This window comes from Phalacrocorax carbo, chromosome 1, assembly GCF_963921805.1.
Source record: "Phalacrocorax carbo chromosome 1, bPhaCar2.1, whole genome shotgun sequence".
Lineage (NCBI taxonomy): Eukaryota > Metazoa > Chordata > Aves > Suliformes > Phalacrocoracidae > Phalacrocorax > Phalacrocorax carbo.
In genome coordinates, this window is record NC_087513.1 from 197,773,648 (window position 1) to 197,791,650 (window position 18,003).

An 18,003-nucleotide genomic window follows, 5' to 3' on the forward strand; every position below is an offset into this window, starting at 1 on the left:
CATTCAGGAGGTTCCTGTGCTTCCTCCGCTTTAAGCATTGCTCTAGGTTTGTGGAGGAAAATTACAATTACCATCAGGGATTCTCAGGGACTGGCTTTATAGCACGACAAAGCACTGAGAACTCACTTCTGCAGATACGGACAAATTGGCTCTGACTACCTTGCCCTTACTGCAGTAGCACTGCAGCCAGCAGAACTACGCATGCAAATGTTGAGACATCAGGCAGGCTTCTAGTATTAGCTATCCTGCTTTTTTTAATGGGGGACAGGCTTGTGAAGAAACACATGGCAAAACTGAAGGAAAATTATCTTGCCAAGCCTCATGTTATGCTATTTGTGTAAATCTTGATACGAACAAGCAGAAGGAATTTGCTTGAACTGTCTGGAATTCATACCTTGTATTCTTGTAATCATCTGGTAGCTCCAGCTCTGTATCTGGGAACCTGGTTCTGCTGCCCTGCTGAGGGCTGCTAAGGAGAGCTATGATATACAGAGCTTGTAGGCTTGCTCCCTTCCTTAGAGTACATGTTTTCTGGTTGTGTCTTCCAGTAGGGTAATGGTGATGACACTGCAAACCCCATTCCACAAAAAAACTGGAGCAGATTCTCAGTTTAGACAAACTGTCACAGCACCACCCCATTGCTGGAGCTCTGTCAATTGATATGAACAGAAGATAAGTACATTTGGGTCTCTTATTCCCTCAGGTAAAAAACCCTCTCAATTGCAAACCCTCAAAACTTGTGGGCCATTCTTAGTCACAGCTTCCATAATTATCGAAAACTGTGGAAGTCACCATAGAAGGTAGATGAAAGCAAAGCCCCGTACACCAAGCACAGGGAAATGAACAAAAGACCTAAAAACTCCTTAAACATTTACAGAGTCACTCAGTGAATTTCTGGAAAGACTGTTTGCAGTCCAGCTGCTCAAAATGCTTAACTCTCAACTGTAAAAGTATGAGGACTGAGTCCTTAGTAAATGTTCTTGAATAACCCTCTCTGTAGATTTGGCTGTCACTAAGTTCTTCCTGCATGCAGATTTTGGTCCACTAGTCCCCATACTTTATTTATAATATGAGTCATATGCTGCTTTCATAATTTTTTTGTCTAGTCATTTTAAACATCTCTGTTTAGTACTGAGACGACAAGAGTGAATCTTGTAGCTATTACTATATTTGCAGTTTCCCCTGGGTGTAAGCAAAGTCTATATAACACAAAGTCTACCAAATATTTCAAATTTATTGCATTCCAAAGCTATTAAAAAGTTGAGGCATTACAGTTGTCTATTAATAGTGAGAATGAAGCTTATTTCTTAGCATTTCTGAAAGGTAAAAATAAATCTGTAAGACACACAAATGCCACGCTTGAAAAATAACAGCATACTGGTAATATGCTTGAAAAGAGTAGGTCATTTATAAGGATGCTTTACAAGTGCAGTCTCTCTTCAGGAACAGAGACTCAAATAACTTCCATTACTGAAATGATTTGAATTTATGCGTTCTATAAGGTCAAGGGCAAATATTCAAAAAACAGAGCCTAAATTAAGACTGAAAAGCTAAGATTCTCAGAACAGCTCTTTGGTGTCTCTTGGGCAATTACATTCAAAAACTCTGAAGATGCCTCATGTGAGTGTTCAGTAAGTAAACTTCAGAAAGCACATACAGGAAATTAGGTCCATTAAGATCTCTTCAATGTCTTTAACTATTTACTTACTTACATCCTAAGTAAGGATAAGGATTTCAGTGCCTTATTTTAAGCTCCTGCTGTTTAAAATTCCTGGCCTCATCCATTTGTAGTGAGGTTACACTTTCATTAATCTGTGGCATTTTCTTCACATGTGGTAATTTAAAATACTTGCTTTACATCACTTCATACCTCCTTAGACCTCTGAAAATTATGTCAACCAAGTGTAAATCACCAAAGGTTTCCTATTTCATAGGATATACAGCTATGATCTTTGCTTTAGAGTATTGGGGTAGTCCTGCCAGGTTATGGAGAACAGACACGAGCTGCCAAGAAGGCTGATAAGCATGGTACTTTTTTATTCATGGTACCTTTTCATTCACATGATTCTTCTCAAGCAAACTGAGAAGAAAAGCTGGTGCAAGCAACAAGACAGCAGCAAGCCTGTATGCAATATACACCACGAGACAAAGAACATTAGTTTAATACTAAATTTTGCCTGTAACTGGCCTTCCAGCCTGACCTTACCAGCAATTCCTTTAAAGAGTAGTCCTTAGATAAACTACTTCTGAGCAGAAGGTTGTAAAATGACTTTTTTTTTTTCCATCTTTTGAACAGCATTTATGCACAGAGATCACAGTCTTTACTCCTTTCCCTATTAAACACAGAGCAGTCTGCCTCCTCCCCCCTCACTTTAGATGGGCAGCATGGGCATAAAGCTTGCAGCTATTGCATATTCAGGGACTCTTCCTGACTGGGGCTGAATGTGCGTGCTTTGACCCTCAAGGCTTCAGCCACACTTGGCAGGCTGCAAACTCAAATCCTGCTTCTGTCCACTAGGCAAATAACGAGGCAGCAACCTCAAACCTCCTGGAGGGCAGCTTCACACAAGTGGCTCCAGTTGCAAGTGCTTGATGGTATAGAACTGCATAAGCTTACCGATTTCCAGTCTTACTCCAAGGGGGAATGTAAACAGCTCAGCTCAAGGTCTCTTACACCTAGATCATGACAAAACGTGAATTCACACTGGGCTGGAGAGGAACTGTGCCTGACATTGCACTCGTGAATATATTCATTCACAAGTGCAGGCACCCCTGCTAGCCCTAGTGCTGGCATTTAGAACGTATGTAACTGCTGAAAATTAACAGCCATTAGGCTGCATTTACAAAAAAGACCGTTCCAGCTTCACTGAGTACCAGACTGGGTACCTGTTGACACAAAAGAAGGGAAAAGCTAAAATTCCTATCTAATGAGAGATACATGTCCCAGTCCACAAATCAAACTATGAGTTTAGACTGACAGACAAGGATTTCTTTCACATCGCAGAATGCTGTCTCACGCTCTTCTGAAGACATCTGTTCCCAGTCACTACAGCCTAGTTGGTTCCCATCAGTTCCAGCATTTCAATAGTACTAACTGCTGCTGTATGGCAATTACTGTTGAGTGTGCAGAAATCCATCCAATCTCTTTTTGCTGACAGCATAAGCTGTAAGATTGCAATGTCATGTGAGCTGTTTTCACGTCTTGTCTTCTGGGTTTTGTTTTTTCCTTCTTATTTCTTATAATTATTGAAAGGCTCTTACCCTTCCCTGGTTTTTTACCTTTTCAGGAAGGTGCAATCAATCCAATTCAGTCACCTGAGATTTCATCTCCAGTTCTGTTCTCGGTACAGAGCTATCTCATCAGCTCCACATTCCACCACAGCCTTGCCTTTCATCTTAGTCATGCTTTGGTGTGGCTGTTTGATGACTGAAGCAGGAAATACTCATTCATGTATGGAGTCCTCAAGGTCTTAATCACTAAGCATTTTTAGAGCAGAAATTCTAGTATTTTGCCCTTAATAATAATACCCAGTGACCTTGCACTGGGTATTACAACATTTCATCTAATCCTACTAAAAGTTCATTTAGTTCTTCTTGTGTAACAGTCTGATCCTCTTTCATTTTTTTATCAAATTTGTCATTCTCAAACTATGAGATCCCTCAAGGAACTATGTGTGTAAAACAGACACTAAAAGACTACGGCATTCTAGAGCGAGGCCCTGTGTCTTACCTACCTATGGCCCGTGTGCCCTAACCTCTTTGTCAAAGCTACCTTCAGCATGGAGGGCTCTGCATTGTAGCATACATATCTTCTGAAATGCCAGAAGGAGTTAATGCATCCTCCTCCTCCTCCTCTTCCTGATATGAACATTCTCAGCTACGGAGGGTTAGAGCTACAGCAGAGCCAGGTGACTTATTCTGTCCTGCCGATGATGTGCCATACAGAGGACAATCTCTTTGTGCAAAAAGCTCAGCAGGAATGCTCAAACCTCAAGTTCTTTCTTCAATTAAGCTTTTGAAAGTCAAGCAAAATTTCCTAGGCCTTTTGGATTTTCTTTTTTTCTATTTGTGGGACCATTATTCTCAGTGTTTGCTAGGTGGCAACGTACCTTCAGGAAATAAATATTTTATGGTATCCTGGTTCTCTGGAATACTGCTTTTTTATTCTTGTTTAATCCCCTTGCTACTTTTAGTACAGCCAACATTCTTTAACAGACAATAAATCAGAGAACCACAACTTCAGATTTCAAATATATGAAAGTCAGTGGAAGTCCTTGGGAAAAGCAAAAACTCTGCTTAAGCTTAAATAGTGTACACAAAAGCCAGCAGCACCTTTTGGAATTAACAATCTCCACAGTACAAATGCAACTAATGTGATCACAAAATAGCAGGCCATATTACCAACTAAAATATCACAAGCTTGGTTAAGGGGGTTGGGAGACTGAGACTCAGAGGAGACTAATGTCAGCAACAGGAAAAGACTGCTTTTGGGTGGTTTGTTTCTTTCTTTGGTTGCGATTTTTTTGTTTGTTTTTTTTGAACAGGCCTTTTACTGAGCTCTTTCTGACGGGAAAACCTTGATCCAGAAGTCTTCCAAGCACAAACCTCACTCAGAATTCAGCAGAAATTCTGCAGATGCAGAACTCACGGGATGACATCTGGTATGCAGCGTACAGTGGCAAGTGCTCATATATGCACATAAGCAACAGCATCTACTTCTCTAGCCGTAATTTAGACATTTTCAGGCAGAATTGCAGTGCTAGGTTAAAAAGGCATACTGTAAGTCACAGAAAAATCTAAAAATACTCCTTCCCCTCAACTAAAGCTTTGGGCTGACATTTTAGCCTTCATTTCAGCTTGCAGAACATGTAAAAGATACAGAGGAAGAAAAACAGAATTCATCTTCCTCTTTTTCTCATCATCATAACACACTTGATCACAACATTATTAGACATTTTCAGTCTGCTAATTCAATGCCCACTGGCAGTTCTGCTCTTTCCTCTTCAAGTACATTTTAATGGTATCTCATCTGAAATTCAAGTCTGGTAAATATAATAAATTTGATTGTATCTTAGATTCCCTAGTTATTAAATTAACTTTGTTTCAGGAAGAGTGCTGAATCTAAAGGAGAAAAAGCTGCAAATTATACCTGACAGCTTTAATGCTCTTATAACTATTTTAATAAAAGATGCTGTGATTCATCATAGATAATATGTCTTGCGAAAAAAATTTCGGTGAGCTCAGAAAATAATGCTAACAGCATTGCAAAACTACTTACAATTTACAATAATTTGGGTGGCAGGGAAAATGTGGCCAATTCTGAAGAGTACAAAGTGTTCCAAATTACCTTAAATTTTCTCTTGCAGAATCTCTGTTTTTGTGTAAAACAATAGCAGTAATTTCTGCTTTCACAACTGCCAAGGTAATACCAAGTGTGAAGAAACCAGGCAAGATCCCTTTTGTGAGTAAACATCTTACCATTTTTCTGGTTTGCTAGAATGAAGGATGTGGTTGACAGTAAACCCTTACTTCATATTCATAAGCCTAACACATAATATTATTACCTATATGACAATAGGGTTGTGTATTGTACAGTATCAGTATTATAACTCCAGAATTCATAGGAGAAGGCAGGGCAGACGACTTCAATGACACATTAAAGGACTCAGAGAAACCAGTGGAAATATAAGTACAAATAATGGCATTCTTGTCCTTTGGCTCAGAACTCAATCACCTGAACCAAGCTGCATCACTTCTGTTTATGGATATCCATACATCAGCACATCTAAGGGGAGCAAATTTTTATTTATGCCTATTAGATAGAAAGCTTGAGATTAAAAAAATCAACTATGTCTAGCAACAAAAAATATTACAATCGTCATACTTCAAGATTTAATATAAGAAATTAAACTAAGGGCCAGACTCATACAGAATTTTCCCATTCCATTTTCACAGGGAAAGAAAACTTTAAAGATCCATTTGGTCTCATTTGCACATCTATGTACAAATTTCACAGAATCACAGAAATTTAGGGCTGGAGGGATCTCAAGAGATCACTTTCTCAAACCACAGCACTGGGGCAGAATGAAACATGTAAAGAACAGTCCCAAGAGATAGTTACTTAATTTGTCCAGAAAAAGATTTCCCATGAAGGGTATTCTGCAGCCCTTCTGCACAGCTTGTTCCACTGCTTCCCTACATTCATAACAAAAATGATTTTTCTAACCTGGAAATCGAGCTGATTCTCCTTGCTTTTCCCTGAATTGCCACTGAAGAACAACTGATCACTATTCTTCTTAGAAAAGTCTTTTCCATACTGGGAGATGTCAGTACTTCCTTCTTCAATTTCCCACTATCTAAACAAAATTGCAATTTTTCCTTTTGTCTTATACTGTTACACTGTGCTGAACTCACTTCTATTTATTTATTTTTTTTAAAAGTTTAATGTCCCAAACTGGAGACAGTAAACCAGTTCAGGCCCCTGGAAAGCATCTCATTGAGGCTTCCTTTCCTGTGAGAGGTTGAGCCAGATGATCTTTCAAGGTCCTTTCCAATGTGAGGTGTTCTATCATTTGTAGTGGAGTATTCAAGCTTTCTATCTCCCTGACAGTACATAACATACATGAGAACTGGCTTTAGGTCACATGATCACATTTACAGATCTCTTTAGATCTATGAAGTCTCCTCTGGAGTCTTCCTGTCCCATCTGTGTTTTTTTGTCTGTTTTGCTTCTGTGCAATAGATTCTTCCTTCATCAGCGTAAGAACCTGCATTTATTGTACTTGTTCATTTTAAGCCATGTCTGAAAATTTGACCATTTTACCATTCCGATCCCTTTTTCCAGTGTATTTCCAACTTCTTCCAACTTAACATAAATTTTGTAATTTATAAGCATACAGTCTAGTCACTCATCCCATCACATTGAGGAGAACTGTCCCAAATTCCTAAAGCATCCATGAAATGCCATCTCAAATTGACTGTTTGAGTCAATAACCAATAACCACTTTCCAACACAGTATTTTTTGATCTGTTGCCCTCATCTATCCTTACCTTCTAGGGATTTCATCTAGGCCATACTTCTTTAGTTACTTATATAAACCAACAGGGAACAGACTCAGAAGCCTTACTAAAATCTATGTGAGTCATTTTTCCAGCTTCATCTGTATCTAGTAGGCAATACATGGAAGAAGAAAATTAGTTTGGTTTGACATGGTCTGTTCTTGAAAGAGGCATGTCAGCAAGTTTTTATCACCTTATCATGTTCTAGGCCTTTAGAAACCGCTTATTAAATAATTTGTTCCAGAATCCAGGGGTGGAAGTTAGTTAGGCTACCTGGCTACCTTGGGTTCTCTTCTATCATTTTTTCCTAAAAGCTGTTATGTTTCCTTTTTTCAGTCTACTGTTTCCACTGTCCTTCATGAGTTTTCAAAGATACCTGAAATACCTGGAAGCGATTCAGTGCTTGCTTAGGCTAGTTCCTGAATTACTTCAGAAGGTACATGCAGGAAATGTGAATATATCCATCTTACCCAAGCATCTTCTCTTTCTTAAAAATTATTTTGTTAAATGTTCAGACAGCAGTAACCTTTCTTCTGAGTTTTGAAGACAGTCTGGCATTTGAGAAGTGTTAGAAATTTTGGTTTGTCTGCATGATATCCCTAATATTTATTACAGGCAGACATCCAAATTAGCCAGATATGTGGTATGCTGGCTAATGAACAAGTTTACAGCTTTGAAAAAAGTAAGTTACGAAAGGAAATGCTAACTAAATAAAATGTGTAACATAATCCTTAAGAGGTAATTGCAACCTAGTAATTTGGTTTTAATGCAGCTGTGTAGTGATCTAGGGCTTTGCTAGTTTGGGGTCAAAACATGATTCAGATCATGACAGGATGATACTGTTTTTGCAGAAAGGGGAGAATAACTTAATGGAATCTAAAACCACTCTGCAGGACATTCACTGTTTGTTCTGGCTAAGCCATTTCTAAGGCTAGGGGAAAAACAAAGATGATGAATAATGCGAGTTAAGTTTTAGGCTATCAAGTGTACACAGAAGTACAAAAGATAAGTTCTGGACTGAAGTCCAGAGTAGTTTTGCCAGTGACTTCAAGCAGATGAAAATCTTAGAGATTGTCTCAGAGTCTTGGGGAGTATAAGGGACTTCTAACTTGTGTCATTTAGATACCAAGGAACTAGAATAAGGTGCACTAAATAAGGCATAAAATTAATGGTAGAAGTTCCCACCATGCTTTAGTCATTGCCTTCTTATATCTTCATGTTACTTGCTTTTATTGGACCCTAGTCTGTCCTTTCTCTTTCGAATGTAAGTTACAACAAATTAGAATCAGTGGAGTTACAGCTAGGAAAATTTAAAAATTACTTGTAAGGTGGATATAAGACAGTAGATGAATAGTAGCATAAAACAGACACAGACATCCTTGGATTTAAAATCAAATGTGGACCCCGGAAGCTCAGTAACGCAGAAATTTTATTTTTTTATATTTGCAATAATCAACTGGAAACCATCCAAATAATGCAATATTTGCAGAAAATATGTTACAAAGAGCTTTTGCCTTCAGAGATTATTTCCAGCTCTGTCACTGCCTTGCTTTAGGAGATTAGACAAGTCATTTCAGCCTACTGCACTTCATAGTATGACAAGAAGGCTATCAGCCTCTGGTGACCCTCCACAAATGCTGTAATACCTAGTTCTTGATGAGGTACCCTAACCCTTCAGAGTAGCACAGTCCCCTGTTGCTCTCCCTGCAGGGAGTCTGGTACCTCCCCAGCAACTAGCGGTAGCTGAGGTTTTGGTGATCAGCAAGAAAACATAGTTACTGAATATGCACAGTATGACTTAAAATAGAGATTATATAAAAAGAGATTAAGGAGAAGAGTAGACTAAAAAGAGAACAGAACAGACACAGTTGCATGGGTGTTAAGTAATTTAGATCCTACTTAGTCTGTAATAGCAACTGCTAAGCTACAATTTATTCAATATAAAAATGCAATACTTATTCCTCAAACTTGCCTTCTGCTTCATCCATCCAGGTTTGGTAAGAGTAGTAGGCTCATTTGGATGCTGGGATGTTATCAGGTGTAACACACAGCTGTCATGGGTAGATTTGGGGTAAGGTCACACCATGGACAGGCCCTGTTTTCCTTCCAGCAGGTGGCCCATAGGGCCTTGCTGGTCCTCAGTCCTCGACTGCTGCCGCAGCTTCCTGGAGATTCTCAGGGCTTACGGACTGGGAGGCTCCAGGCTGACCTCAGGTCCTGTGAGTCAAAATGGCAGTCTCTCTTGCTGCTGTGGAGAACAAGAGACAGCTTGCTTTCATCAGTTGCCCTCTCCCTACTCACAGAGCCCCACCCAGCTAAGCTTAGAGGCAGCCCAGCATGGAAACCCTAGCACTCCTAAGTGCCTTCAACAACCACAGGCAAGTAGGCAGGTAGCCCCTGCAACACTTCATCATCTGCCTTTGTGAGCTCCCTCTGTAGCAGATCATAGGAGTGATGTCTGAATCAACAGAGGATATGCATATTTTTCATACAAGGCAAGACATAAGAGACGTAAATTCCAGTGTTCCCAAATACAGATTTTATAAGCCTAGGTAGGACTTAGGTAGGGTATCACAACTTCTCACATGCAACAGCAATAAGACATTCTTCCCTCAGCTGCACCTTGAAGTAACACACCTGTCCTTCTACCTGTCATCAGGATGGCACCCCATAATCAAACTGCATCTGACTATCTCCTTTGTTGCTAACCCTGACAGCATGTGTGCCCAAGTTTGATATCCAGATCTGCAAGTTCCTTTTCAAGAATATCTGCAGCAACAGTAAGCAGTAAATAAAAGCAGCTTCCAGTGTAGATATTTACTGCTAAACTAAAATAATCTCAGTTCCCCTCACAGCCAGGAAGTGTGAAATGGGTATTTCTTTGGTTGAGATTCATCTGAGCCACTTTAAACATCTGTCTTAGAATGAGATGAATCATGATGCAGAGGTGCATACCTCTCCCTATTGACTAAGCAAGAGCGTAAGGCAATTAATTCAGGTGTAGACACCTCTGTGTAGACATTTATTTTCAGCCAGACAAATCCTAGCCATTTCTTATATACCTTGCCATTCTGCACAAACCTATGTTACACATGGTTTAGTCTCACCAGTCCCCTTTCCTCAGAAACTAAGTTACAGCTGATTTGATGTGGATCCTAACTAATACTGTATGGGTACATCTTTTGCGCAACATAGAAGAGAGGGACTGAGCTCAGAGACCAGAACCAGCACCATACAAGTGTCCTGGCTGCGCTCTGGCCTGCTCCAGCTAAATGTCTCCACTACAGACGAATACAGAGAGGCCATACCTGAGCTGTGTGAACATGAAGACCCATAGATGCGGTGAATGGCATGTAAACAGGAGACAGCCTAAGCCTTGTGAACATGAGCTAGTCTCTGTATCCTGACTTTCTGCTCTTGGTATAGCTTGTGCCTCCTTGGACACTTACAATACGAATATTGCAGAGTACCAGCTCCCTCAAGTTCCCTCAAGAACCTTCTCTTTTCTAGAGGAGGGTCCTGCAATGGACTGGAGATCCTCTCTGGGTGTACTCAGCCAACAGCTCCTGCCTGAATGCTGCCAAGTGGGGACCATTCCCCAAAGAGCAGCTTTGTCCAGTTTCTTCAGGGATTTTTATTAGTGCTATTGTTACTATGCCTTTGTGAGCAGCTCCAACAGTCCGTTTTGATGTAGCTACAGACTAAGGAACTCCTCCCTAGCAAATATACCAAGACTGTCCACAATATTTACACAAATGGTATAGCTGTTTTTGAACTCTGTAAGAGCCAAATGCAGACATCAATGGAAACAGAAGGATCCTGCTGACCACAATGAACTTTGTATTATGACTTTCAACTTTTTTATGAAAGGAGAACAGAACTTTTTGTAGTGAAGGTATGTGTCCACCTCACACTCGTGCTATTAGCTTAGATCAGACCCTACACTAACTTTAGTTACTGAACACACATATTTGCAAAATAATCATGCTCTCCCCTGCTTATACAAAAATAGGTACAATCAAAGATCATAAATGGTATTCTGAGCAAAAGAAGTAAACACTACTTAAAATAATGGAATAAATTACAGAAAGCAGTAATTTAGAGTTTAAAGAAATAATTATATACACTTCACCATCTTCAGCAGTATTAAAGATGTTATACTTTAGGATAACTTTCATTAATAATCACAGTAGTACTACAAAGTCTTATTAATAGGAGCTTTAGACAGCAGTCTGGGAGAAGAAACAACAACAAAGGTACGTGATGCTGCTTCTACTTCAACATTTCCAGAAAACACATATTTTAAAAATATTTTACAGGTTAAAATACTGATAATTCTATAATAGTTTCTTAGTAATACTGTGAAGTAATATCTCTGCCATCTTTATTGTATTTTTTGAACTACATAACAATAATTATTTAAAATTGTATCAGTCACATTGTATTTAATAATATAGAGTGTGAGTCCCTAATAAATCCTTCTGGTTTTTCAAGTAACACAGATAAAATTAACTTTGCTAATCTTGACTTGTTTTATTGTACCCTTACATACAATTTATATCCCTCTCTTTTTAAGTGCAGAATCTATACAGTGGAAAGTGTTAGGCAACCTTAACTATAGTTATTGCTGCCAACTCTTCCTATAAAACTTAGGGTGAAATGCTGGTATAATTAAAATTGATGGCAATGCTCACACTGATTTCAGAGAATGAAAGAAAATAAATGCTCCCTGAAATACAGTAAGGTCCCCACAATAAAATGTTATATTTACATAGGAAGCACTAGTAATAAGATTTCAGGAAATCCTACACGTAATATATTACAGGCAAAATATGTATAAAAATGTATATACATGTATGTATATAAACACGTAGGTAAAAAGTCAAAATGATAGGATTTCACTTAGGTATGGGTCTATCTTTTTAATCAGTGCTAGTAACACTACAGAAGAATGTTTGGAAGGGAAGAAAAATGAAGTATAACTTATTCAGCTGGAACCACGACGAAAATATTAACCACTAAAGCACATAGTGTAATTCCATTATTTAAAACGTTTTCAGGGAACCATGGGACCTCTGTTATTGTTGCAAAAGTGCCATGGGATCTTATCATTAAGATAAACCAGCAGCTGAACCACAGTTCTCATCTAAGAGCAAGGAAGTCCCCAGTCTTCAAAGATTTATGTATACAGTTAATTTTATGCACTAGGAGTAGTCTTGCTTCAGACCACAGAACTTTTGCAAATGCTTAAAATTAGGCGTCTTCACAGAACTGAGACCTACAGCCTAACTTGGAGAGCCATAACGAGTATGTTTTTCAAATTAAAAAACATGCATGTTCCTTCACAAGAGAGAATCAGCTTTGACCTGCATTTTTTTATTCACATAAAAGCAGTATGTCAACAGTCTGCTTGCCATTTCTTTTATGAATCAAATATATATCACAAAAAGGTCACCGTCATCTCAGAAACTGTATTATAACATCTTTCCAGTTACATTACTAGTATCTTCAATTCTCAAATTTTTTTTAAATAAAAATTTGGCTTTCAACTTTTTTCTCTGATTTTTCAGCTTGACCTGAACAGTAATTCTTCTGAAGTTTGAGAGAACTTGTTACATATGCCAGCAAGGTGATTTTCAGCTAACTGCATAGCAACAGTGTGGGAAGACAGTCTGTGTGTTAGAAAGGTCAATATAAATTAATGCTATGAGAGGTATTTGGGGACACATATCTTAGATAAATTTTAATTCTTTTCCTTTTAAACGGACTCCATCATGATAAGCTTTCAAGTAACTTTAGCAAGTTGAAAATATTTGAAGATAAGCTGTATTTATGGCCTATGTCCTAAATGCAAAGATTGCTGTGAACTCTTATTTATGAGCTGAACAGTGTTATCTAGCCACAAAATGTTCACATTTATTTTCAGTCTTACTAGTGGATGAATGTTGACTGTCTGTTAATTAGTTCCATTTCCATCATCTCCAAAGCTTATAAAATAAATGGACTTTCTGTAAACTAACAGCACATTGTCATCTCAATGCTTCTTCATCAGAAGACGGTATTTCAGCTTCCTTGAAACTGATCTCTTACCTGTTTGTTCTTTGGTTTTTTTTAATTGTGGAGGAGGATGGGTAGAAATTATGGAAACATTCAAGGTCAGGTTGGACTGGGCTCTGAGCAACCTGATCTAGTTGAAAACGTACTTGCTCATTGCAGAGGGGTTGGACTAGATGACCTTTAAAGGTCCCTTCCAACCCCACTTCTAGGATTCTATGATGCCATTACTAATAGTCTCTCTAGCATATTAGGCAGCTTTGGAAATCCCTGAAGTCAACTCCCAACCTTCACCGTAAACAACCTTGGTACAGGACCTTTGAGACTCTGGATAGAGATCAAGGTATCAGCCGGCCAACTTTAATGACTGTCCAGACTTATCCAATTGCCCTGTAGTTTTCAAAGTGCACTAGGATTATTTAGTTTTATCACTTTTCACAGAACTTGCCTTCCTTGTGCTTATATCCTTATCTGCTTCAGAGTGTTTTCCTTGTAATCATTGGCAGACAGATTGCTCTCACTTCTGTTAAAGTAAAAAACAAGTGCTATTCTTAAGGGGACCAATGTAATTTTGAAGGGGCTAAAGAAGGCCTGGCTTTGTAAGACTTTCTGTTTCAATCTTCCGTCTGACTCTGGGCAGAATTTAATCTATGGTCCAGCGGTCCAGCTCTTCACCTACAAAACCAGTGATAACTTCCTGCCTTTTGATTAGCTTGTTTGTTCTGCTCCTCCAGGAAAATATCCGAAATATTGTTAGCACAGTGCCTAGCCCACTAAAATCTTGCTTTTGGTTGGAGCTTACTGTCAAATGTACATATGGTAAATAAGTCAGACCACCCCCATTTCTCGTGAAATGGGGTCATGTATATAAAAGGTGGCTTGCCAGCCCCTCCCTCAATTCACAACTGGTTGGTCATTGCCTTCCCCAGTCCAGTTTACACAGAATTTGAAGTCCTGAAAGACAGACAAGCATGATGGGTGGCCCTCAGACTGGATGACTGAATCCATCTCTCAACTCTTATTCTATCTAAAATAGTAACAAAGGGTTTAGATTGAATGTAACAGGAGTTAATTTAAGCTGATACAAGAGTAAATGAATGCTGGCACTAAACCTAATGCTTTTGACGGGACTGGAGTTCTAACAGTGAGTGAATCCCTGTTGGAACCTGGCCTAACACTCTTAACAGACACTGAGACGTGGAAGCGGACCTTCAGGCATGTGGAACTGTACGTTTACATAGTATTTTTTATTTTTGCTTTTGACTTTGTAACAAAACTTGGAAGAAATCAAGTTTCTGCCAAACATGATTTCCTAGGAATTACAGGAGCCACAAAGGTTTTATTTCATGGTAGTGTGTTTTTGTCTTTTGATGTGACTTCACATTATTATGTTCATTATGCCTAACAAGAAATGACTGCATTTAAGTATTGTTAAGTATTGAATCTTACATGAAAATTACATTCTTGAACATATAAAAAAAAATTTATTAGGCTTTTCATTTGCTTTTGCAAATTTTCAGCAATGCAAACACCTCTAGAATGAAGTCTGAAGTCAACATGTAGAATGCACTTGTTAAAAAAGGAGGTATGTCAGCTTGCTAAATGCAATGATTTTTGCTTACAAGAGGCAAGGAAGAGCAGACTGTGCAGGATGGGAAAGGGAGCCTCTGAACTCACATTTTAGTGCCACAGGGCATAGTAGTTGATGACATTTGTCACCATGTAGCTCAATTTTTCTGATGAAACTCCTGTTATATTTAGCAAACTTTCAGTGTCATTTCGACAGACTACAGTGATCTTTGCTTTCTGTCATAAATTACCCTGCAGTGATACTGCATGAGGTGAAACAGAACTATACCTTAATAGCCAAGGCTTTTCTAGCTACTTAGTCATACATTCTAGCACTCACAAACATACCAGCCTGGTTACTGCAACACAGGTGTGAGCCATGTTAGCGCAGCAGTAGCTTTGTGCTCCCGGACACTGCATACATGGGTGAATTTACTGCAGGGAGAGAAGGGGTGGCTAAGGACACTCAACTTCCCCATACGCATTGCGTGCTTACAGTCATATGAGAATAGCTCTCCATTCACATTGCAGTTGTATCTGTTCCAGTGAGGAATGCCATCTGAGGAAAGACAAATGACCTACTTATTTGCTCTTACTCAAATAAAAACTGAAAATGCCTGGCAGAGTGCTGAACTAAACCTGCTTACCTGTGCTGTAGTTGTGTGTTCAACAACAAGGGATCTGGCATTCAGAATTCTGACCTCTTAGCCACCCTTTACAATGTTTCTGGGATGTTGCCAGCATTCATGAAGTGCTCTTAATGTGTTTGTGCAAGTATTTTGTCATATCTATAAGACTGGGATGCAAAATGTTTTGTCTGTCTAGAGGGAAGTAGAAATAGGGGACAAGAATTTGCTGCAAGTTTTACATCTCTACAGCAGAACTAGCATTTTGCTGTGTGTGTTTGTGTGTGATGAAAGGGATTTTGCTGCTATGTTTTACAGTATCTGGGGATTAGAAAAGATCTTCCTGTATGAGTAACTTTCTAGGTCTCTGGGGATAGGAAAAAGATTTTGCAGTGTACGTTAGGCTGTGGAGATGGAAGCCATTCACTCTGCACGTTGCACTCTTGGGTGATTTTGCAATGAGCAGCTATTTGTGTTCCCCAGAGAAGGTGTTTTTGAAGGGTTTGTATCCTGCTAAGGACTCAGGTGGCACATTGCTGAAGATGTCCCAAACACTTCACTGAATGACACTCAGTGAACAACACATGCTAATGGAAGACTGGATAAATTCTGAGATGCCGTTAGTTAGACGACTGAAATTAGCATCTATGAAACTGAATTCATGACTCTGAATTCAGGTCAGGGAAGGAGAGCGAACTAAAATTACTTTAGTAGCACTGATGGGTGATCATTGTTTGTCAGTGGATAGAGGGCAAAAAGGCATTTCCATGTTTCAGAGCCTGCACCCTAGCATTTGTAATGCTGACAACACAGTGCCGCCTGTCGTATCAGAAAGAGGTGAAAGATACAGTTAGCTAAAATGGACTGAGTACCTTCTGAAGGCCATTAACCAAAAAGCAAAATATTGGGAAATTGTATGCAGCAATTCTCTCCCCAGCCTCTTCCCACACTCACATGGAGCCACCAGGTGAACTACTCTGAAAACATGGATGCTGGCACAGCCAACCTAAAAATGTCATTTAGCTTCCTCTCCATTTTACTTCATGTGACTGTTACATTAATTCCCAAATGGGCCAAAGTTTGAACGTGATCAACTAACTAATGTTTGAGTGTGATCAACTAAATCTAACCAAGGGCTAGAGAGCTTTGTTAGAACTATGATAATGGACAAAGAACTCCTTCGAAGCATTCACAGTGAATAGTTGTCTTTGACACAAGTGATTACTGCTGGTCAAGTCAACCTGTAATGCTCTTCAGTGATCGCCTCTGCCATGACAGTTTCTGTAACCAATATCTTCTGTCATCTATATTTCATGAGAAGCTCTGCTCTGCCTTTGAAAAGGATGTTCTAAACTTACTTATACTTTTGTTGTTTCTCGACTGGAGCATAGACAGAGGAATGCTTCCATACGCAACACTCTAGAAAACCCCAACTGCACAGCACAAGGTGCCAGGTCAGCCCTGCTAGCACAGGCTCACCAGACCTGCCTTGCTCTGTGCACTGGGCTTCCCGCGGGGTCCAGCCCAGTTCACGACCCATTGCTCTTCACGTACTCAGCAGTGCCTTAAGGCTCTGGGAGAAGAGTCCCACCAGCGAACGGAGCGGAGCTGAGCTCCGGCCGGCAGCGAGGGGCACCCCCGGGACCGCAGGACCGGTGCAAGCCTCGCCACCCCTCACTCCCCACCGCACAAGCAAGGCCTGCTGTGGTCCCTCCCTTCCTTCCCTGACACAAACAACCCCCGACCCCTGCCAGCGCCTTCCATCTCCGCCAGGAACGCGCTGGGCGAGCCCGATCCGCGGCCAGGCCCTCTCCCCTTCCCGGGGAGCCCCTGCCCGTCCCTCCATTTGAGGTGTTTTCGGCGAAACGCTTGCAGCGGGGGCCGTGCCGCCTCCCCTCACGCCGAGGGGGCTGCCCGGCCCGGGGCCGGCCGCCGGGCACGTTTCCAAGACGGGAAGGCGGCCCTGCGGAGCCGGTCGCTGCTGTCAGACCCTGCGTTACCTCTCGGCCGGGACTGTCACCTCTGACTTGCGGACAGCTTCCCTCCCGCTTGCGGAGCGGGGCCAGTGCGCTGCGCTCTCGCAAGGGACAGCGCCATCTCGACGGGGGGCACCGGGCCCGGCGCAGGCCCGCCCCGCCCCAGCGGTCTCCCCTCGGCCTTGCGCATGCGTCCTGCGGCTGGCGGCGGCGGTGGAGGGGCCTGTTCGATGTCGGCGGCGCCACGGAGGCTTCCGGGAAGATGGCGGCGTGGAGAGCGGCGCTGGCGGCGGCGGCCCGCGCTCCGCTGAGGGGGCGGCTCGCCGGGCTGCGGCCCCCGCGGAGCCAGCAGCGCCCGCCCAGCTGGAGGCTCGCAGCCGCCCTCGTTGGGGGAGGCTCCCTGGCGGCGTGTTACGGCGGGCGGCCGGGCGTGTTCCCCGCGGTCCTGGCTCAGGTAAGGCGGCAGCGGTCCCGCTCCGGCGGCCTCGCCTCTCGCCGGCAGGCAGGGCCGGGCGGGCCGCGGGGGAGGGCCGGGGCCTGGCGCCGAGGGCGGGTGCCGGGGGGGCGGCTGTTGGCGGGCGCGGCGGAGCGGCCTGAGGGCGGGCCGGGGCCCGGGCCCGTGGCCGTCAGGGCCCCTGTGTCTCAGGGCCGTGAGGCGGGACCCGGCTGCGGGAGCCCCCATCACTCGGGTCGTCCGACAGGTAACGCGCGTCCCCGGC

At 41.6% G+C, this 18,003-nt stretch overlaps 1 protein-coding gene and 1 long non-coding RNA gene across 4 annotated transcripts in view; one reads left to right on the forward strand and one right to left on the reverse strand.

The window, feature by feature from the left end:
- Nucleotides 1-2,017: 2,017 nt before the first annotated feature.
- Nucleotides 2,018-17,298, reverse strand: LOC135311543 (uncharacterized). Of its 2 annotated transcripts, none has more exons than XR_010371188.1 (2): nt 15,179-17,298; nt 2,018-9,307 (listed from the first exon to the last, which is right to left on the reverse strand). It is a non-coding gene; the product is annotated as an uncharacterized LOC135311543 (long non-coding RNA). The 2 variants fall into 2 exon arrangements; XR_010371187.1 differs by lacking the exon at nt 15,179-17,298 and adding an exon at nt 15,031-15,161.
- The window catches only part of MICU2 (mitochondrial calcium uptake 2), a 145,249-nt gene continuing 144,291 nt past the window's right edge, over nt 17,046-18,003 (forward strand). Inside the window, exon 1 of one of the 2 annotated variants that reach the window (XM_064441166.1) lies at nt 17,046-17,738. In XM_064441166.1, the coding sequence (XP_064297236.1) occupies nt 17,547-17,738 (192 nt within the window). In that variant the 5' untranslated portion in view covers nt 17,046-17,546. The remainder of the gene's footprint in view (nt 17,739-18,003) is intronic. The other variant, XM_064441168.1, reaches the window with a different exon arrangement.